Source organism: Melanerpes formicivorus, unplaced genomic scaffold, assembly GCF_026170545.1.
Source record: "Melanerpes formicivorus ecotype bairdi unplaced genomic scaffold, bMelFor1.0.p_v2 SCAF_83, whole genome shotgun sequence".
Lineage (NCBI taxonomy): Eukaryota > Metazoa > Chordata > Aves > Piciformes > Picidae > Melanerpes > Melanerpes formicivorus.
The window spans coordinates 2310541-2331850 of NW_027142435.1; the positions used below are offsets into that span (position 1 = coordinate 2310541).

Genomic DNA, 21310 nt, shown 5'->3' on the forward strand with positions numbered 1-21310 from the left:
CAGGAGCCCGGCCCGGCCCGGCCGCTGCCGCCGCTTCCGCCGCCAGCGCCAGGAAACGCCCCGCGCCCGGCCCGCCCCGCCCCGCCCCCTAACGGCACCACCGAGCACAGCGAGCGCGCCGGAGCGCCGCCCCCGCCCGCCGCGCGGTGCGCCCGCGCCCCCTGGCGGCCGGGCAGTGCGGGACCGCGCTCTGACGCAGCCGCGGAATGCCGCGGGCGGGGAGGGTCATGGGGCCGGAGCGAAACGGTGGTCTCTGCTCCTCCCTGAGCTCTGCCTGTGCCCGAGGTCTGCTCCAGAGGAGCGGCGTGGGGATTCCGAGCACATAGGCTAAAGTTTGCCTTCCAGCTCTGAAAAACCGCCGGAGGGGTTGTGGAAAGCCCAGCAGGTGCCCTGGGGCCGCTTGAAAGACAGCAGGAGCCCCACTGGGGTGGTGGAAAGTCCTGAAGCCACCTAGAAAATAGCAGGAGCCACAGGGGGCTGGTGAAAAGCCCCGGGCACATCTTGGGGCCACCTGGAAGGCAGCAGGAATCACCTGCAGGTGCATGCGAAGCCTGCAAGTTGTCCGTAAGACAGCAATGTGCCCTCGTGGCCAGAACGCCAACGGCATCCTGGGGCTGTTGAGACTGGAGAAGAGCAGCAGGAGGGGAGCTGAGCAATGCTCGGCAGGAGCTAAAGGGTAGGGGGCAAGAGAATGGGGCCAGGCTCTTGTCAGTGGTGCCCAGGGACAGGTCAAGAGGCAACAGACTCAAACTGGAACCCAGGAGGTCCCATCTGAACCGGAGGAGAAAGTTCTTTGGTGTGAGGCTGCTGGAGCCCTGCAGCAGGCTGCCCAGAGAGGTTGTGGAGCATCCTTCTGTGCAGAGCTTCCAACCCCCCCCGGTCATTGTGCTGCTGGGCAAGCTGCTGTGCGTGTCCTGCTGGAGCAGGGGGGTTGGACTGGGTGAGCTCCAGAGATCCCTTTCCAACCCCATCATGCTGGGATTCGAAATTCCAGGGGGTGACCACAACTCCCGGGGGCCTCTGCGGCGGCGGCGCCGGACTACGCCTCCCACAATCCCTCGCGGCAGTCTCCTGCCCCTCTCCGCCTGCGCGCGGCAGCTGCGGTCACTCATTGGCCGCCGTCGGCGCCGCCATTTCGCGCGCTGGCTCCGGGCCCTTAGCGGTTCCGCTACTCTTCTCTCCCCGGCGCTGCGGAAAGGCTGCTCTGGCCCCTCTGCAGCCGGGGCTGCACTGCTGCTGCCCAGGCTTCCGCTCGGCTTCCGGGCAGGCCTCAAGCCTAGGCGTAAGGCCCAAGCAGAACCCCGCCAGCCCTCGCTCAGCTATCCAATCAGCGCTTATAGGAGGTCGAAATGACAGCCGCTGCCTCCAGCCAGCGCCGGCCTGCTCAGTAGCCAATAGGGAGGCAGCGGCGCGGCCGGGCGCTGAGGCTGCCTCCCACCCTCCTCGCGAGACGCGGGCGGAGCTGGCGGCAGGGTGGGTCACGTGGTGCGCTCTCCGCCTATCAGCGCGGCCAGGCGTGGGGTTGCCCCGGCTCCCGCCAAATACGAGCGGGAGCCCCCGGGGCGGGACCGGGCCGGACGGGACCGGGTGGGCCGGGGCAGGTTCGGCCGCCGCCGCCGGCGGACTGAGCGGCGGGAGCCGCGGCAGCCGCTGATGGCAGGTAGGGCTGAACGGGCGGTGCGGCGGAGCCGAGCCGCGGTGTGTTTCCGGCGGCAGTTGGGCCGCGGGGTGCGCGGGGCCTTCCCGGGGTAACAAAGGAGGCCTGGCAGCTGCCGCCGCACCCCGCAGCCAGGCCCGGGCCCGGCCCGCCGTCTCCTTCCTGCTCAACTTCTCTTCCCGCGGTCTGGCTGCGGCGGAGGAGCCGGTGTCGGGGCCGCCTGCGCCCCGCGGGTGCCGAGATCCCCTCAGAGCGAGGGCTGCCCCGCTGGGGTTCGGCCCGGCCCCTTTGTCCGGCCTGGCCGGGCCCGCGCCCCGCGCCGGGGAGAGCTGCCGGGCGCTGCCGCGGGCCGGCTGCACGGGAAGGCAGGGCGCTGCCGGGAAAGGCGACCCGGGTGTTTATTTGTGGTGTTCTTGCCTCGCAGCCATGGAGTGCAGAGACAAAGCGGCCGTGCCTGCGCGGAGGCTGGTGCAAGGTAAGGCCGCAGCGGCAGCAGCTGTCACCGGGCGCGGCTTCAGCGTGCCGGGATGATGTCAGACCTGCTTCGGGGAACTGCAGAACCAGGGACTGGTTTGGGAGGGAGGAGACCTTTAAAGCTCATCCAGTCCAACCCCCCCCGCAGTCAGCTGGCTCAGAGCCCCAAAACAACCTGACCTGGGAGGATGCCAGGGATGGGGCATCTCCCACCTTTTGCTGGGTGTTTCACCACCCTCAGGGTGAAAAATTCCTTCCTTCCTTCCCCCTGGTCTGAATCTCTCTCTTTTGGGTCAAACCATCCCCCCTTGCCCTGTCAATGACAGCTGCTGGCAGAGACGTGGTTCTCCTTGCAGTGATAAATCAGCCCAACCTGGCTGATCTGCTGCAGCCCTGGTGCTTCAGAGCTAATTAGCCATCCCACTCCTTGGTGTCCCCCCCTCCCCTCTCCCCCAGTGACCCCTGTGAGGTGACTAAAGGCCTTGTGCTTTCAGCCCGGCTGCCCTTCAAGCGCCTGAACCCTGTGCCCAAGGACAAGTGCGAGGCGGATCCCGAGGTGAAGAAAGGGAAGAGCTCCCCAGGTGGCTTTGTTCCAAGTAAGGATTCCTCCCTGGATACCTCACACCCATCCCTGGACAACCTGGAGAACGACTGCCACTTGGATTCAGATGTTGGCTTCGCTCCCAAGCTGGTGAATGGGAAAGGTCCTTTGGACCACTTCATCCAGAAGGGCAGCAGAGAGAGCCCAGCTGGTGGCACTCTCATTGTGCTTGGCCTGAGACAGGACTCTGGCCACAGACTAAGTGATGACCTGGACCACAGAGGTTGTGACTCCAAAGCATCTTCATCCCTAGCTGTGACTAATGGCTCCTTGGGAGAGGAGCTGAGCCAGTTGGGTTGCCTGAATCCCTCTCCTAGCAAGCAAGGGGATGATGAATCCATGGAGACTGATGTGCCATGTGAAGCTGCAGGGGATGAAGAGGAGGGTTTGGCTGATGGGATCCAGTCCCCTTCCAGGTTAACGAAATGGAGCAACCTGGAAACCCCCAAGGCAAAGCAGAGCCAACTGAAGGATGTCATCTTTGAGGGGAAGATGCCTGTGGTGCTCCTGGAGGACATTATGGCTGCAAAATCTCCCCAGGGTGCTTCTCTGGATGGCAGCATCTCATCTGGGAATGAGAGCCTGGAGTCATCCCAGGAAGGAGACTCTGGGCTCAGCAACTCCTCGCTGAGTGCTCACTCTGGGAGCTCCCCTGAGGTGCAGCCTGCTGCAGAAGCAAAGAGGAACTCCAGTCCCTTAGCTGCCTCCACTCCTGCTAGGAAGGTTGGTCTCTCTTAGTGGTGTGTTGAAAGCTGAGGTGTTGCTGATGGGGGGGCCATGGAGTGAAAAGGATGAGCAGGATCCTCTCAGGGGTGGTGGGAAGTGTGTGGAAGGTGGTGCTGGTGTGCTAAGGATGAGTTATTGCCCTCTTGAATCTTCCTTTTCAATCCTTCAGCTGTAGGATTGAAATCTGGCCTGGGTTTGAGCTGCTGGAATACCCACATCACCTGGTCTCCACCTCTGGAGACATTCAGACCCCACCTGGATGTGTTCCCCTGTGACCTCCTCTAGGTGAACCTGCCTTGGCAAGAGGGTTGGACTCAGTGACCTCCTGTGGTCCTTCCAGCCCCCAGCAGCCTGTGGCTGTGTGAATGTGGCTTGAAGTTCTGCTGCAGGTTCATTTTAAGGGCTTTGGTTTGGGGGTTTTAGGGAAGTGCCTGCCCTGGGACTTTGTGCTCTGGTGGTTGGTGCAAGGACAGTGTCCAGGAGAAGTGATGGAATTTTCTCTCCTTGGTGGAGCTGCTGTAGTGGCAATGAGAGGGTCTTGCCCCAGTTCCCCTGCAGTTGCTTTTCCAGCTCTGAATTTCAGCAGCTCTGGCCTGGAAAACACTTTGGAGTGCCCAGTGGCAGGACAAGGAGCAGTGGGCCCAAACTGGAAGCCAGGAGGTCCCAGATAAACAGGAGGAGAAACTCCTTTGGTGTGAGGCTGCTGGAGGCCTGCAGCAGGCTGCCCAGAGAGGTTGTGGAGCCTCCTGTGTGCTCCAACCCCCCCTGGGCACTGTGCTGCTGGGCAGGCTGCTGGGGGAGCCCTGCTGGGGCAGGGGGGGTTGGACTGGGTGAGCTCCAGAGGTCCCTTTCTAACTGCCCCCCTGCTGGGATCCTGTGGGTGAGGCTGAACCAGCTCAGGTGCTGCTTGCCAGGGTAGAGGCTGCACCTCAGCCTGCACAGGTCCTGGCACATTTGTTCTCCCAGATGGAAACAGCTCTGATAAATTGAGGCTCCCAGTTGAGCCAGCTCCTGTTTTGTGGTGGATCAATAGAGAATCTCCTGGTACAGCTCTGCACTCTGGCAGCTTCAATGCCTGGGAGTGCAGAAAGTGAAGCACTTGGGCTGTGTTGGCCTTTGAATCACAGGCTGCCTGTCACTGCAAGTGGGAGGAGAAGGGGAAGTGGAATCCCAGCCAGCTGGGGGCTGGAAAGGACCTCTGGAGATCACCCAGTCCAGCCCCAGCACCACAGCAGGGTCACCCAGGATGGCAGTGCCCAGGCGAGGAAGGCAGAAGCCACAACCTGCTGCAGTGTTGCCCAGGGAAGCCTTGGAGCTGTCTGAACAATGCTCTTAAGCCCTGACAACAACACCTGGGGGGTTGTGCCCCTCTGGAGAGGGGAGGAGTTGGACCTGCTGGGAGCTCAGGGTGGGTGTGCTGGTGCTAGCAGATCAAGGAGGCTGTGATGAGCAGCAGACCCAACACCCAGGTGTGGCTGTACCTTGTGGGCAGGAAGCTTTGCCCCCACCTTGAGGCAGGAGTGGGTGGGAGGATGGCAAAACAAAGAGGCAATAAAGGTCACCCCAAGTTTAACTGGAAGTGGCTTGGCTGTAATTCAGTGTCCTCTGCTGGGGTGAGGTGGAGCAGCTCTGGCTGCTGCTGGCTGTCCTGGGATGTTCCCTTGCAGGTGACACTGGAGAGCAGAGGTGATGCAGAGCTGGGTGATGTGAGGCCTTGATGGAAAGAAAGCTCTTAGGTGTGCTCAGGCTTCCATGGGGGTCAGGGAGGTGAGCTGTGCTGTGTCCTGCAGCCTGTGCTGAGCAGGCTGATCTGCAGGGGGATGGTGGCAGCCAGGGCAACCTTGCTGCTCTTTGTTCAGGGGCCCAGGAGGCCAACAGCAGCCTGGCCTGCAGGAGCAGTGGTCTGTCCAGCAGGAGCAGGGCCTGTGCTGGGGAGGCCACACCTTGAGAGCTGGGATCAGTGTGGGGCCTCTCATCCCAGGAAGGACACTGAGGGGCTGGAGCAGGCCCAGAGAAGGGCAGCAGAGCTGGGGAAGGGTCTGGAGGACAGGGCTGGGGAGGAGCAGCTGAGGGAGCTGGGGCTGTTCAGCCTGGGGAAGAGGAGGCTGAGGGAGACCTCACTGCTCTCTGCAGCTCCCTGAGAGGAGGCTGGGCTGAGGAGGGGTTGGTCTCTTCTCCCTAGGGTCAGGTGAAGAAATGGCCTGGAATTGCACCAGGGGAGGCTTAGGTTGGAGAAGAGGAAGAACTTTGCTGCCAGAGTGGTCAGGCCCTGGCAGAGGCTGCCCAGGGGGGTGGTGGAGTCCCTGTGCCTGGAGCTGCTCAGGAGCTGTGTGGCCATGGCACCTGGGGCTGTGCCTCAGTGGCCCTGCTGCTGCTGGGCCTGGCTGGGCTCAGAGCTCCTTTCCAGCCCAACCATTTCTGTGATTCTTGCCTGCTGCCAGGGCAGAGCTGTGGGTCTCTAAACCTTGCCTTTTGTCCTTCCAGGTCTCTCAGAAACTCCCCAAAAGCTCGGCAGAGAAGGAGAAGCTGAGATTGCAGAGAGTAAGGCAACCTCCCTGCCCTGCCCTCCAGAGTCAGCTTTGGCCTTGAGTAGCTAAGCAAAACCCTTTGTGCTTCTGGTGTAGCCCCCTTAGAGCATCCTCAGGCAGTTCTGGAGAGCCTTAATCCCTGCACTTGGAGTCCATGGCTTGTCCCAGAGCTGCTTAGTGCATCCCCCAGGAGGTGTGGGTGGCCTGCACTGCGCTGCTGGGAGCCTGGGGGTGGGACTGAGGAGCAGCGAAGGTTGCTGCCTGCTTGTCAAAATGCCTTGCAGAAGCTTTTCAGAGCCTTCAGGAGGGAGAGGCTTGGTGCAGCAGTGCAATCAGGAGGGCTATACCTGTGCACTGCTCTGCTGGGGCAGCTCTGGAGCCCTCAGCACAGGCAGGGACCTGTGGGAGTGGGGCCAGAGGAGGCCACAGCAGTGCTGGGAGGGCTGAAAGCCCTCTGCTGTGGGGCCAGGCTGAGAGGGTTGGGCTTGGTCAGCCTGGAGGAAAGGAGGCTGAGGGAGGAAAGGAGGCTGAGGGAGGAAAGGAGGCTGAGGGAGGAAAGGAGGCTGAGGGAGGAAAGGAGGCTGAGGGGAGACTTCACTGCTCTCTAGAGCTCCCTGAAAGGAGGCTGGAGGCAGGTGGGGATTGGTCTCTCCTCCCTAGTAAGAGGTGACAGAACAAGAGGAAATGGCCTGAAGCTGTGCCAGGGGAGGTTTAGGTTGGACATCAGAAGAAACTTCCTCAAGGAAGGGTTGTCCAGGCCTGGCAGAGGCTGCCCAGGGAGGAGGCTGAACCCCCAGCCCTGGAGGGGCTTCAGAGCTGTGCAGCCTGGGCAGGGCTAGGGAATGGTTGGAGGGGATGACCTTAAAGAGCTTTGCCAAGCAGAACCATTCTGTGCTTCTAGTGAAGGTGGCTCAGATGTGGAGCCAGCAGCATGCCAAGCTTCCCTTGATGCTTAGCAAATGGCACCAGCTCCCTGTGCCAGGGGAAGAGCAGCCAGGCCTTCAGGGAGCGCTGCAGGGTGGAGGCAGCTGTGGTGGAGCCAGCAGGTGGCCTGAGCTGAATGGCTGAAGGGTGCTGCAGGAAGCAGTGGGGGGGCAGGAGGGCAGGCTGTGAGCTGGGGGAGGCCCTGGCTGTGGTGAGGTGGTGCTGGCAGCTCCTCTTGCTTGCACAGAAGGCCAAAGGGCTCCATGGCTTCTCTCTGACCCAGGACCAGGAGCGGGCGGACAAGCTGCAGAAGCTGCAAGCCGAGAGGGAGGAGAAGGGAAGGCTGAAAGAAGAAGCAAAAGCAGCCAAAGAGAGAGCCAAGGAAGAGGCCAAGAAGAAGAAAGAGGAGGAGAAGGAGCTGAAGGAGAAGGAAAGGAGAGAAAAGAAAGAGAAAGAAGAGAAGGAGAAAGCTGAGAAGCTGAGAGTGAAGGAGGAGAAGCGCAAGGAGCGGCAGGAGGCCTTGGAGTGAGTGCCCTGGGCTCTGCAGCTCCTGCTGGCTACCCCCTGGCCACAGCCACCTCAGCTGCCCCTTCTGGAGGCTCTGCTGGCCACCCAGCTCCTGCTGCTTTGTCACAGGAGGGCTGTGTCAGCTTGCAGGCTGACCTGCTGTGTTTGGAAGTGGCTGCAAAGAGCTGCTGTGCTCCACTGACTTCCCCCTCCAGGCCCAGCCCTGCCTGCTCTTCTGCTGGCACTGCTGGCCTGCCTGGGCAGGAAGTGGCTTGTAACTTGATAACCCCATAGATGCCCTTTCCTGGTGGAGAGGGAGACCTGAAGCAGGCTGAGTGCTTTGTGGCTGAGGCAGGTCAATATTTGCTCTAGGAGGGATGGAGAGACTCTTGTATCCACTTAGCCAGGCGTGGGCCTGGAGTCAGCTGGGTCCAGCAGCAGGTCCAGAGGAGGGCAACCAGGCTGGGGAAGGGCCTGGAGGACAGGGCTGGGGAGGAGCAGCTGAGGGAGCTGGGGTGGGGCTAAGGGGAGACCTCCTGGCTCTCTGCAGCTCCCTGGGGGGAGGTTGGGGTCAGGTGGGATTGGTCTCTTCTCCCAAGGAACCAGCAATGGGACAGCCTCAAGTTGCCCCTGGGCAGGTGTAGGTTGGCCATGAGGAACAATTTCTTCCCCAGGAGGGCTGTCATGGCCTGGCCCAGGCTGCCCAGGGCACTGGGGGAGTCTCCATCCCTGGGGGTGTGAAATGATGTGGAGCTGAGGGATGTGGCTTAGTGCTGGCTTGAGGGCTGGGCTGGATGCTCTTGGAGGCCTCTTCCAACCCAAGCACCTTGGGGCTTCTCATCTCTTCCTCAGTGAAGGGAATTCTCAGGGCAAGGAATTGTCAAGCATCCTGAAGTGCTCCAAATGACCTTTGTGTTACAGGGCAAAACTTGAGGAGAAGAGAAAGAGAGAAGAGGAGAAACGGTTAAGAGAGGAGGAAAAGGTAAAGAGCTCTCTCTGGCTTCTCTGAACCCTGCTGCTGGGCAGGGCCTTGGTGAGCTCCCTGACAGCCTGCCTGGTGCTGCTGGGCAAGGCCTTGGTGAGCTCCCTGGCAGCCTGCCTGGTGCTGCTGGGCAGGGCCTTGGTGAGCTCCCTGACAGCCTGCCTGGCTGCTGGGCAAGGCCTTGGTGAGCTCCCTGACAGCCTGCCTGGTGCTGCTGGGCAAGGCCTTGGTGAGCTCCCTGATAGCCTGCCTGGTGCTGCTGGGCAAGGCCTTGGTGAGCTCCCTGATAGCCTGCCTGGTGCTGCTGGGCAGGGCAGTGGTGAGCTCCCTGACAGCCTGCCTGGTGCTGCTGGGCAAGGCCTTGGTGAGCTCCCTGATAGCCTGCCTGGTGCTGCTGGGCAAGGCCTTGGTGAGCTCCCTGACAGCCTGCCTGGTGCTGCTGGGCAAGGCAGTGGTGAGCTCCCTGACAGCCTGCCTGGTGCTGCTGGGCAGGGCAGTGGTGAGCTCCCTGACAGCCTGCCTGGTGCTGCTGGGCAGGGCAGTGGTGAGCTCCCTGACAGCCTGCCTGGTGCTGCTGGGCAAGGCAGTGGTGAGCTCCCTGACAGCCTGCCTGGTGCTGCTGGGCAGGGCCTTGGTGAGCTCCCTGACAGCCTGCCTGGTGCTGCTGGGCAGGGCCTTGGTGAGCTCCCTGACAGCCTGCCTGGTGCTGCTGGGGAGGGCCTTGGTGAGCTCCCTGACAGCCTGCCTGGTGCTGCTGGGCAGGGCCTTGGTGAGCTCCCTGACAGCCTGCCTGGTGCTGCTGGGGAGGGCATTGGTGAGCTCCCTGACAGCCTGCCTGGTGCTGCTGGGCAGGGCAGTGGTGAGCTCCCTGACAGCCTGCCTGGCTGCTGCTGGGCAGGGCCTTGGTGAGCTCCCTGACAGCCTGCCTGGTGCTGCTGGGCAGGGCCTTGGTGAGCTCCCTGACAGCCTGCCTGGTGCTGCTGGGCAGGGCCTTGGTGAGCTCCCTGACAGCCTGCCTGGTGCTGCTGGGCAGGGCCTTGGTGAGCTCCCTGACAGCCTGCCTGGTGCTGCTGGGGAGGGGGCAGGAGGCAGGGCACAGGCTCTGCTCACTTGCTCCCTGGGACAGGACAAGGAGCAGTGGATGGAAGCTGCAGCACAGGAGGCTCCACCTCAGCACAGGGGAAACTTCTGCACTGTGAGGCTCCCAGAGCCTGGAGCAGGCTGCCCAGGGAGGTTGTGGAGCCTCCTTCTGTGGAGCCTTCCCAGCCCCATCTGGATGTGCTGCTGTGTGCCCTGTGCTGGGTTCTGTGCTCCTGCTCTGGCAGGGGGGTTGGACTGGAGGATCTCTTTGGGTCCCTTCCCCCCCCTGCCCTCCTGTGCTCCATGTGGGGTGCAGCCTGTGCAGTCTCACCTGGAGCTGCTGCTTCCCCTGCAGCTCTCCTCTCTGTCACTCTCATGCATCTTCATGGCTTTGCTTTCCCCTCCCCAAGTCTTTCTGCCTTTGTCTTGTCAGTGCCCCTGGGGGAGCTCAGTCCTTTGAGCAGTGGAACCCACAGGGCTGGGTTGGAGGGGGCAGGGAGTGGTTTGTGGAGCTGCAGGAGCTGCTGAAGGGCTGAACTTTGCTTCCCACTTGGCTAGACTTGAAGTTGGGTCATGCATGAGCTCACCTTGAGCTGGAAGGCCTCCTCCTGCCTTTGTGTTTCTGACTGGCATTCTGGTTCTGATTGCAGAGAATTCATGCTCAGAAAGCAGAGATCACAAGGTTCTTCCAGAAACCAAAGACTCCCCAAGCCCCAAAGGTGAGCCCCTGCTGCCCCTGGTTTGTCTGGCTTCACTGGTTGCTCTGACAGAAGGCACTGGCTTCCTCCTGATCCATCCTTCAGAGCTGGACAGAGCTTTGGTTGGATAAGTTGGCCATCAGCCAGCAGTGTGCCCTGATGCCCAGGAAAGAGGATGGTGCATGAAGGAGAGTGTGGCCAGCAGGTTGAGGAAGGGTCTGCTCCTCCTCCTCTGCTCTGCCCTAGGGAGGCCTCATCTGTAGCACTGGGTCCAGTCCTGGGCTCCCCCAGCCCAGGAGAGACAGGGAGCTGCTGCAGGGAGTCCAGCAGAGGCTGCAGGGCTGCTGGGGGGCCTGGAGCAGCTCTGGGAGCAGCAAAGGCTGAGAGCCCTGGGGCTGAGAGCCTGCAGCAGAGCAGCCCCAGAGGGGAGCTGAGCAATGCTCAGCAGGAGCTGAAGGAGCTGTGGGGGGCAAGAGGCTGGGGCCAGGCTCTGCTCAGTGGTGGCCAGGGCCAGGCCAAGGGGCAGGGGACACAAAGTGGAAGCCAGGAGGAGAAACTTTTGGTGTGAGGCTGCTGGATGCCTGCAGCAGGCTGCCCAGAGAGGTTGTGGAGTCTCCTTCTCTGCAGAGCTTCCAACCCCCCCTGGCTGCTACAGTCCTGGGCAGGCTCCTGTGGCTACCCAGCTGGAGCAGGGCCTTGGCCTGGCTGATGCCCAGGGGCCTGGGTGGGCTGCTGTGGCCTTGGCCTGGGCAGGCTGCTGTGGGCTTGGCCTGGCTGATGCCCAGGGGCCTGGGCAGGCTGCTGTGGCCTGGGCCTGGGCAGGCTGCTGTGGCCTTGGCCTGGCTGATGCCCGGGGGGCCTGGGCAGGCTGCTGTGGCCTTGGCCTGGCTGATGCCCGGGGGGCCTGGGCAGGCTGCTGTGGCCTTGGCCTGGCTGATGCCCGGGGGCCTGGGCAGGCTGCTGTGGCCTTGGCCTGGCTGATGCCCGGGGGCCTGGGCAGGCTGCTGTGGCCTTGGCCTGGCTGATGCCCGGGGGGCCTGGGCAGGCTGCTGTGGCCTTGGCCTGGCTGATGCCCAGGGGCCTCTCCCCTCCCCCCGGGCTGGGACCTCTGCCCAGTGTCAAAGGCACCAAATGGTTTCTGAACCTCTGTGAGCAGAGCAGAGATGGCTGCAGACCAGCCTGAGCTGTGCCCTGTGCTGCACTGCCTGTGCAGAGCTGGAGCCTCCTGGGGGCTGCTGGAGCCTGGGCCGGGAGGAGCTGAGCCAACCTCCTGCCCCGGAGCTCAGCTCCCGAGGCCGCTGCGGCTCCTCAGCCCCTGCAGGCCTGACCCTCCTCTTGCACCGTTGCAGATCCTGGCTGGCTCCTGTGGGAAGTTTGCCCCCTTTGAGATCAAGGAGCACATGGTGCTGGCCCCGCTGAGCCGGGCGGCGCCGGAGCGGGCGGCGCTGGAGCGCCTGGACCGGCTGCTGCGCGCCCAGAGCGCCGAAGCCTCCTTCCTGCGCGAGCTGCAGCGCCGCAGGCCGCACAGGGCGGCCCCCACCTGTCCCGCCGCCACCACTGCCGCTGCCAACAGGTTGGTCTGGGCCTGGGGGGCTCCTTCCTGCCCCACGGCCCCCCTGCCTGCCCCCCTCCAGCCCCTGCTGCCAGCCGGGGCGGAGCCAGGGGCTGCCCTTGGCACAGCCCAGTGCTGGGTGCTGCACACGGCCACAGCAGCCCCGGGCAGGGCTGGGGGCAGAGGGGCTGAGAGGGACCTGGGGGTGCTGGGGGACAGCAGCTGAACAGGAGCCTGCAGTGTGCCCAGGCAGCCAAGAGAGCCAAGGGCAGCCTGGCCTGCAGCAGCAGCAGGGAGCTCATCCTGCCCTGTGCTCAGCACTGCTGAGGCCACACCTGCAGTCCTGTGCCCAGCTCTGGGCTCCTCAGGTCAAGAAGGACATTGAGAGACTTGAAGGTGTCCAGAGAAGGGCAACAAAGCTGGGGAGGGGTCTGGAGCACAGCCCTGGGAGGAGAGGCTGAGGGAGCTGGGGTTGCTTAGCCTGGAGAAGAGGAGGCTCAGGGGAGACCTTCTTGCTCTCTACAACTCCCTGAAGGGAGGTTGGAGCCAGCTGGGGGCTGGTCTCTTCTCCCAGGAACAAGAGGCCACAGTCTCAAGCTGTGCCAGGGGAAGCTTAGGCTGCAGGTGAGGAAGAAGCTCTACACAGAGAGTTGTTAACCATTGGGATGTGCTGCCCAGGGAGGTGGTGGAGTCACTGCCCCTGGAGGTGCTCAGGAGGAGACTTGCTGGGGAGCTTGGTGCCATGGTTGGGTTGATTAGGTGGTGCTGGGTGATAGGTTGGATGTGATGATCCTGAAGGTCTCTTCCAACCTGGTTTATTCTGTTGGGTTCTTGGAGTGGTTGGGTTGGAAGGGACATTCAGGACCAGTCAGCTCCATCCCCTTGCCATGGGCAGGGACATTCAGGACCAGTCAGCTCCATCCCCTTGCCATGGGCAGGGACATTCAGGACCAGTCAGCTCCATCCCCTTGCCATGGGCAGGGACATCTTGCACTGGACCAGGTCACCCAAGGCCTCATGCAGCCTGGCCTTGAACCCCTCCAGGGAGGGGACATCCATGAACTCCCTGAGCAACCCATTCCAGTGCCTCATCTTCCTCCTCCTCCAACCCTTCTCTCTTTCCCTCCTCCCCTACCCTGACCCTGGGTTCATTTCACCCAAGCAGCTGCAGGATGGCTGGGAGGAGATCCTTCAGTCTTGGAGATGCTGGAGAGGCTGAGGAGAGCTCTTGGATGACCTCCAGGCCTGGGCTCTCACCTGCCTGAGGAGAAGCTGGGTCTGGTTGGGTGCCTTCCCAAGCAGCAGGGCAGTGTAGTGGAGGTGCTGGAGCTGCTCTCTCCCTTTGGCAGTGATGTGGTGGTGGTGGACAGCTGCCAGGCAGATGCTGTGCCAGAGAGGGGCAAGTTTGGCAGGATGAAGCTGCTGCAGTTCTGTGAGAACCATCGTCCTGCCTACTGGGGCACCTGGAACAAGAGGACCTCCCTCATCCACCCCAGGAATCCTTGGTCCAAGGACAGTGTAAGCTCCTCCTGGGCAGCCTGGGTGGATTCCTTGCTCTCTTTATCCTCTTGGGAGTGAGCATGAGCTTGGCCAAGCCCACTCCTCCTCTGGGCTCCCTCCTCCCAGCTGCTTCCCTCCCCCTGGTGGGCTCTGAAGCCCTGCAGAGGCTCTGGTGGTGTCCTGCTCCCAGGTGGGTTCCAGCCAGGGTCTGTTGGTGTCTCTCCTAGAAACTGCTGGACTATGAAGTGGATAGTGATGAAGAGTGGGAAGAGGAGGAGCCTGGAGAAAGCCTCTCCCATAGTGAAGGGGTAAGGATTCCCCCTGCTGAGGAAGAGCTTCCTGCAGCCCTGGCCCCTGGCAGTGAGCTCTGATCAGCAGAGCTGGCTTTGTCTTTTCAGGATGATGAAGAGGAGGGAGAGGATGAAGATGATGATGATGGGTTTTTTGTACCCCATGGGTACCTGTCTGAAGATGAAGGAGTGACAGAAGTAAGTGGCCCAGAGGAGGGAGGGGGAAGCCCTGGCTGGGGGCAGCTCCCCTCAGAGCAGACCTCTGCAGCCTGGGGAGCGTGGCCAGGAGCTGGGCTCAGAGCATCCCAGCAGGGTGAGGGCTGGGAGGGACCTCTGGAGAGCATCCAGTCCAAGCCCTGTGCTGAAGCAGGGCTGGGAAAGCTCTTGCCTGGCCTGGGAGGGATGCCTGAAGCTCCTCCTCACCTCTGCCCTCAGGAGTGTGACCCAGAGAACCAGAAGGTTCGGCAGAAGCTGAAGGCCAAGGAGTGGGATGAGCTGATGGCCAAGGGGAAGAGGTTCCACATCCTCCAGCCTGTGAAAATTGGCTGCATCTGGGCAAGTGCAGGCAGTGACAGTGGCACAAGCACAGACCTGAAGGTGCTGCAGCAGTTCACAGCCTGTGTCCTGGACTCCCCTGTGGCAGAGGAGGAGCAGCAGAGCCAGAAAGGTGGCAAAAGAAGAGCAAAAGATCAGCAAAGTAAGACCTGAAAGCTGCTTCTGGTGTCCAACCTCCACCCCCCTGCTGCTGCCTGAGGCCATTCCCCTTGGCCTGTCCCTTGTAGCTGGGAGAGGAGACCAAACCCTCCTCACTGCAGCCTCCTCTGGGGCAGCTGTGGGGAGCAGTGAGCTCTCCCTCAGCCTCCTCCAGGCTGGTCACCCCCAGCTCCCTCAGCTGCTCCTCCCCAGCCCTCTGCTCCAGACCCTTCCCCAGCTTGGTTGCCCTTCTCTGGCCTCTCAGTGTCCTCCTTGGGGTGAGGAGCCCAAACCTGACCCCAGCATTGGAGGTGCAGGCTCCCTGGTGCTGAGCACAGCTGGAGTGTGAGCACTGTGCTCCCCCAGCCTGGCTTGGCCTCTCCCCTCCTCTCCTTGCTCTCCCCCCAGCCTCTCCCCTCCTCTCCTTGCTCTCCCCCCAGCCTCTCCCCTCCTCTCCTTGCTCTCCCCCCAGCCTCTCCCCTCCTCTCCTTGCTGCCCCCCAGCCTCTCCCCTCCTCTCCTTGCTGCCCCCCAGCCTCTCCCCTCCTCTCCTTGCTGCCCCCCGACCTCGCTGCCCTCTCTCCCGCAGTCCTGGCCCAGCTGCTGCCCCTGCTGCACGGCAATGTGAACGGCAGCAGAGTGATCATCCAGGAATTCCAGGAATGCTGCCGGCAAGGACTCTTCAGCCAGGTGCCCCCAGCCCCCCGGGGGGGGGACTGCAGCCCTGCCAGGCCCCAGAGCCCGGGGGGGGAGGAGAGCAGGGTCCCCTCCAAAGCCAGGCTAAAGAGGATCATCTCTGAGAACTCTGTGTACGAGAAGAGGCCTGAGCACAGGATGTGCTGGTATGTGCATGCCCAGGTGCTGAGGAGCTTCCAGCAGGAGCACCTCCCTGTCCCCTGCCAGTGGAACTACATCACCCAAGTGCCTTCCTCAGGGAAGGAGGAGGGGGGCAGCAGCCTGCCAGGAGTGGTGGCCCTGCAGGCCCCCCCTGTGCTGGTGAAGAGGAAGGCCCCCAGCAGCATGTCCATCACCAAGTTCATGAAGAGGCCTCGGGGGGCAGAGCAGGTGAGTCCCTGCCAGCTGGCTGTGGGGGCAGGGCTTGGGCTGGGAGGGACCTGCAAGCTCAGCCACTAACAGCCCCTGCCAGGAGCAGGGACCCTCCCCCAGCCCGGGCTGCCCACAGCCTCACCCAGCCTGGCCCTCAGCACCTCCAGGGAGGAGGCAGCCACAGCCTCCCTGGGCAGCCTGGGCCAGAGCCTCCCCAGCCTCCCTGTGCCCCCTCCAGCCTCCCTGTGCCCCCTCCAGCTTCACTCCATTCCCTCCCATCCTGTGGCTGCAGCTCCTTGTGGGAGTTCCCTTCCCCTCTTGCTCCTCCCCAGTGAGGAGTGCCAGGAGCAGGGCTGTGAGTCCTGAGCCTCCTGCCACCTCCCAGGCTGCCTGAGGAGAGCAGAGGCAAGCTGTTAGCCTCCAGGCCCTCCCCCTGGGAGGGGAGGGGATGGGATGGGATCTCAGGGTTCTCTGTCTCTCCAGCTTGGCCTCTCTCTTCCATCTGAGATGTTCTCTTGCTGCTCTTCCCTCCTGTGCTGCCTGGCAGTGCTTGCATCCAAGCTGTGAATGGCTTTGGAGCTGCCTGCCTGGGCCTTGCCTTCCCAGCTGGGTGGGATCTGTGTGCAGGTTCTGGTGGGAGACTCTGTGGCTGCCAGATGTGGAGCCTGAGCCCTCAGCTGCAGTGCTGCTGGGGAAGTGTGGCTCCCAAAGCCCAGCAGGGAGGGGCTGGAAGGGACCTCTGCAGCTCAGCCACTCCACCCCCTGCCCCAGCAGGGCTCCCCCAGCAGCACAGTGCCCAGGGGGGGTTGGGAGCTCTGCAGAGGAGACTCCACAGCCTCTCTGGGCAGCCTGCTGCAGGCCCCCAGCAGCCTCACACCAGGGAAGTTTCTCCTCCTGCTCAGATGCAGCCTCCTGGGCTCCACTCTCTGCCCCTTGCTGCCCCTTGTGCTGCCCCTGGGCACCACTGAGCAGAGCCTGGCCCCAGCCCCTTGCCCCCCACAGCTCCTTGAGCTCTCACTGAGCATTGCTCAGCTGCCCTCTGGGGCTGCTCTGCTGCAGGCTCTCAGCCCCAGGGCTCTCAGCCTTTGCTCCTCCCAGAGCTGCTCCAGGCCCCCCAGCAGCTCTGCAGCCCCTGCTGGACTCTGCCCTGCAGCTCTCTGTCTCTCCTGAGCTGGGGAGCCCAGAGCTGGGCCCAAGCCCTGCAGCTGTGCCCTCCCTGGGGCAGAGCAGAGGGGAAGGAGAACCTCCTGACCTGCTTGGCCACACTGCCCCTGCCCCCAGGCTGCCTGTGGCCTTCTTGCCCCGGGGGCAGCTTGCTGGCTGCTGGGGAGCTTGTCCCCCAGCTCCTTCCCCCCAGTGCTGCTGCCCAGCCCCTGGCAGCTCTGCACTCACACAGGGAGCTGCCCCTCAGGAGCTGCTGCAGCCTGGGAGGGAAGGAGGCAGGCTTGGGGCAGCTGCTGCAGCCCTCAGCCTTGCTGTGGTTGGCTTCTGCTGTCCAGGGTAAGCACAGGGGGCACTGAGATCCTGCTCACCCCAGGGGGGGCAGCAAGGCAGCTGGGGGTGGTTTGGCTGTGCTGTGCCTCCAGGACAGGGAAGGTTGAGCTCCTGCCAGCTGCTGCCCCCAGCCCTGCAGGCAGGAGAGGCCTTTGTGCTGCCAGCTGATTTTCTTGCCCATGGGCACAGGGCTGAGGAGAGAGGCCCCAGGCAGGGCTGCCTCTGCTCCCCCCTCCCACTCTGCTCTCCTGGCTCTGCTCCTGGGGGGAAGCCAAACCCCACTGAAGTGTTGGTAGGGATCAGGGGCTTGGGAGGAGCTCTTCAGCCCCCAGGCTCCATCTGCCTGCTGCTGGGGTTCCTTTTCCTCCTTGCCTTGTGCTCTGAATAAAGGCAGAGAGAGAGCAGCTCTGCTTGGCACCCCCTGAAGTCCTGCTTCTCCCTGCCTGCTTCAGCAGGAAGAGCAAAGCAAAGGCTTCCAGCCCCAGCCTGAGCTCCCCCAGGCTCTCCAAAGCACCTGGGGGCTGCCCTGCTGTGCTGCAGCTGGCAGCAAAGGGCTCAGGAGCCCTGCAGGGCCCTCTGGAGCCTGCCAGGGCTGAGCCCTCTGGAGCCTGCCAGGGCTGGGCCCCAGCTGAGCTGTGGAGATCCCAAGCTTGCTGCTGAGCTGACTGCAGTGCTCCAGGGGGGTCTCAGCTTGGTGTCCCCTGCCTGCCCTTGGGCTCTGCTGATGCTTTGCTTTGCCTCCAGGCTGCAGAGCTGGATGGATTCCAGGCAGACACTGAGGAAGATGAGGAAGATGATGACTGCATGATTGTGGATGTACAGCCAGGCAAAGGTGAGGACAGTGCCTGGCAGCCTCTGGGCAGGCACTCAGCCCCCAGGGGAGTGTGGCAGGGGGGAGCTGTGTGTGCCAAGGCTCTCCTGGGTGTCTGCCCCCCTGGCCCCAGGCCTTCTGCTGCTCTCTGGAGGTCTTCATCCCAGGCACTTCTCTGCCTTGGGGCTTGGCTGGGCTCTCAGCTGCTCTGCTCCTGCTCCTCAGCCTTGGGGTGGTTGTCAGCAGATCCCCTGACTGCTGCCAGCTGCTGCTGAGCAGGGCTGGGCCCAGCCCTGCAGCCTGAGCCCAGCTCCCCTCTGCTGGCAGCCTGAGGTGAATGGTCTGAGGAGAAGGCAGCTCTTGGATGAGTCTCAGCACAGCCAGGGGCCTGCTGGGGCAGAGCCAGGGGAGAGCACAGCAGTGCTGGCAGGGCTGAAGCCCTCTGCTGAGGGGGTTGGGGTTGGGCAGCCTGGAGGAGAGAAGAGAAGGCTGCAGGGAGACCTCCTGCTGGCCTTGCAGAGCTGCCATGAGCTGGGGCCAGAGTTTGGAGCAGGGCCTGCTGGGACAGGAGCTGGGGGATGGTTCCAGGTGGAAAGGAAGGGATTGAGGCTGGGGAGGAGGCAGAAGCTGTTTAGGATGAGGGTGGTGAGCCCCTGGCCCAGGCTGCCCCATGCCTGGAGCCAGCCCAGGCTCTGAGGCAGCTCTGCCTGGGGCTGTCCCTGCTGGCTGCAGGGCTGGGGCTGGGGCTCCTCTGAAGGTCCTTTCCCCCCCAAGGCAGTCCCTGGGCAGCACTGTGCCCTGGGCTCTGAGCAGCTGCCTCTGTCTGTGCCCTGCTTTGCCCTGGCCCACAGCTGCCCAGGCTCTGCTGGTGGAGAGGCTGGGCTCAGGCTCTGGGCTCAGGGGCAGGAGGCTGTGGGCTTGGCTGCTCTCAGCTCAGTCAGGCTCTGAGGTGGTCACCCAGCTCAGGAGCTGCCTCCAGCTCCTCAGAGCCACCCTCCCAGCCCCTTCTTGCTGCTCTCACACCAGAATGCTCCTGGCACCACCTGACTCAAAGGGAGTTGTGTTGGGCAGCTCCTCCCCTTCCACAGAGACCTCCTGCATGATCCCAGAGCCCTCAGCCCTGGCTCAGGCTTCTCCTTCCTCTCAGCTGTGCCACTCTCCTCCTCCCCACCTCTCCCAGACAATCCAACTGCTTGACAAGAAGCTTTGCCTTTCATCTTAAGCTGCTTTTGCCTCTGACAAGGCTGCAGTGAGATGAAAGCCTGGCTCCAGGCTTGGGAGCTCTGCAAGGATGGAGGAAGGGAGCCACAAGAAAGCCAGGAAGGGCCTTTGAGAAGGGGCTTGTGGTGACAGGAGGAGGGGGAAGGGATTGAGGCTGGAAGAGGGGAGCCTGAGAGTGGGGGTGGGGAGGAAACTGAGAGTGGGGGTGGGGAGGAAACTGAGAGTGGGGGTGGGGAGGCTGTGGCTGCCCAGGGAGGCTGTGGCTGTCTCCTCCCTGGAGCTGCTCCAGGCCAGGCTGGATGAGGCCTGGAGCCAGCAGGGCTGGTGGGAGCTGTCCCTGCCCAGGGCAGGGGCTTGGAGCTGGCTGCTCCTGAAGGTCCCTTCCCAGCCCTTCCCTGGCTGCCTGGAGTGCTGCTGCTCTCAGCCTGCCCTGCTCAGGCTCTGCTGCCTCAGCTGTGTTGGTTCAGCTCCTGCCTGAGTGCAGAGCACTGGAAGGACTCTGAGGCTTCCTTTCCCTGGGCCAGGTGATTTCTTTGGCCTTGCTCTCTGTTCCCCTGCAGTCTGGCTGCTGCCCCACTGCTGGCAGAGGGGGAAGGAGGCTTGCAAAGGGCTGCAAAGGTCAGGGCCTGGAAGTTCCTTTAGGAGGCAAAGCTGAGGAGTTGGAGCTCTTTGGTGTGGAAAGGAGCAGCCTGGGGGGGAGCTCCTCAGCCTTGAGCAGGGCTTCAGGGGGGGCTGGCAGGAGGCTGGGGGCAGCCTTTGGGACCAAGGGTGAGGGGCACAAAGTGGAAGATCAGCAGCTCCACCTGGGCATGAGGAGGAACTTCTGTAAGGGTCAGAGAGCCCTGGAGCAGGCTGCCCAGAGTGGGGGGGAGGCAACATGTCTGGAGTCATCCAAACCCCCCCAGATGTGTCCCTGGGGTGCCCTCCCCCTGGGTGTCCTCCCCCTGGCTGCCCCTGCACTAGCAGGGGGGTTGGGACTTCAATGATCTCCAGAGTAGTATCCTAGTCTCAGTCAGGGTTGGAAGGGGCCACAAGGATCATCCAGTCCCAACCCCCTGCCATGGGCAGGGACACCCCACACTAGATCAGGCTGCCCACAGCCTCATCCAGCCTGGCCTTAAACACCTCCAGGGACAGGGCCCCAACCACCTCCCTGGACAACCCATCCCAGGGCTTCACCACTCTCATGGGGAAGAACTTCCTCCTCCCCTCCAGCCTCAATCTCCCCACCTCCAGCTTCATTCCATTCCCCCTAGTCCTATCACTGCCTGAGATCCTGAGCAGTCCCTCCCCAGCCTTCCTGGAGCCCCCTGCAGATCCTGGAAGGCCACAATGAGATCACCTGGGAGCCTTCTCCTCTCCAGCCTGCACAGCCCCAACTCCCTCAGTCTGTGCTCACAGCAGAGCAGCTCCAGCCCTCTGCTCCTCCTCCTGGCCCTGCTCTGGACACCTTCCAGCACCTCCAGATCCCTCTTGCCATAGGGGCTCCAGAGCTGGAGGCAGTACTCCAGCTGTGCTCTCCCCAGAGCTGAGCAGAGGGGGAATCACCTCCCTTGCCCTGCTGGCCACACTTCCTCCCCTCCCCTGCTGTGGCTAAGGGAGGTGCAGAGCTTTGCCACTCTCCTGCTTCACGGAGGCAGTGCCCCCCCAGCCCAGCCTAACCCTCTGCCTGTGGTTCTCTCTTTGCAGCTTCTACCTTGACACCTCCTGAGCCAGCTCCAGAGCCCAGCCCCAGCCCAGCTGCTCTCCAAGCCTCCTCCCCAGGGCTCAGCCCTGCCCCTAATCCCCTTTGAGACTTCCCTGCCCCCTTACTAACTTCTTTTGGATGGATGTAGAACCAGGTAGGAGCCTTTCCAGCTGGGTGTGTCTGTGAGGCAAGGTACTCCAAAGGATTTCCCCTTTCTTGTAAAGAGAAGACAGCACTTTGTTCTGCTTCAGCCCAGATGGAAGCTTAAATCCTTCTAGTCCTAGGGGGGGAGGGGAGGGGGTTGGGGCTGCCAGGGTTGGGTTTGCTGGGGGTTGGGTTTGGTTTGGGGTTGTTTTGGGGTTGTTTTTAGCTTACATCTTCCTGCTTCTTCATCTGTCCTTGATAATAAAGCATTACTGAACTGTTGCCACTTCTGGGGAGCAGAAAGCTAAGGGAAGTTTATCTCGAGCTAGCAGAGAAGGGGACTTGGGGCTAAGCTTGGTTGTGATGGCACTGGGGGTGGGGAGGGGCTGGGGAGGGTGGAAGTGACTCTGTTCATACTGTTGTATAGCACAGCCTTGGCTCTAAAGGATGTATAATTATATGTGAATTTATACTCTCTGCATTCTCCTCTCTGTGGTCTTACTTCCTACAGCCCAGCCCAGCAGGAGGGGTGGGAAAGGGAGCTCTGGAGCTCACCCAGTCCCAGCCCCCTGCTCCAGCAGGGCACCCACAGCACCCTGCCCAGCAGCAGCACAGTGCCCAGGGGGGGTTGGAAGCTCTCCACAACCTCTCTGGGCAGCCTGCCCCAGGCTCCAGCAGCCTCACACCAAACAACT

At 62.7% G+C, this 21310-nt stretch overlaps 1 protein-coding gene across 1 annotated transcript; it reads left to right on the forward strand.

The window, feature by feature from the left end:
* Positions 1 to 1517: 1517 nt before the first annotated feature.
* Positions 1518 to 20770, forward strand: CHAF1A (chromatin assembly factor 1 subunit A). Its single transcript, XM_068165038.1, has 15 exons — positions 1518 to 1660; positions 2082 to 2132; positions 2626 to 3455; positions 5943 to 5999; positions 7194 to 7435; positions 8339 to 8399; positions 10130 to 10198; positions 11527 to 11750; positions 13079 to 13247; positions 13457 to 13537; positions 13628 to 13717; positions 13955 to 14216; positions 14801 to 15276; positions 17497 to 17584; positions 20474 to 20770. The coding sequence occupies exons 1-15, from the start codon at positions 1654 to 1656 to the stop codon at positions 20575 to 20577; spliced, it is 2811 nt and encodes a 936-aa protein (XP_068021139.1). The 5' UTR covers positions 1518 to 1653; the 3' UTR covers positions 20578 to 20770.
* Positions 20771 to 21310: the final 540 nt, after the last annotated feature.

Excerpts from the sequence above, each read along its gene's own strand:
- CHAF1A (XM_068165038.1), top strand. Across the intron at positions 10,199-11,526 it reads AGACTCCCCAAGCCCCAAAG|ATCCTGGCTGGCTCCTGTGG; the intron begins GTGAGCCCCTGC and ends GCACCGTTGCAG. Across the intron at positions 13,248-13,456 it reads ATCCTTGGTCCAAGGACAGT|AAACTGCTGGACTATGAAGT; the intron begins GTAAGCTCCTCC and ends TGTCTCTCCTAG.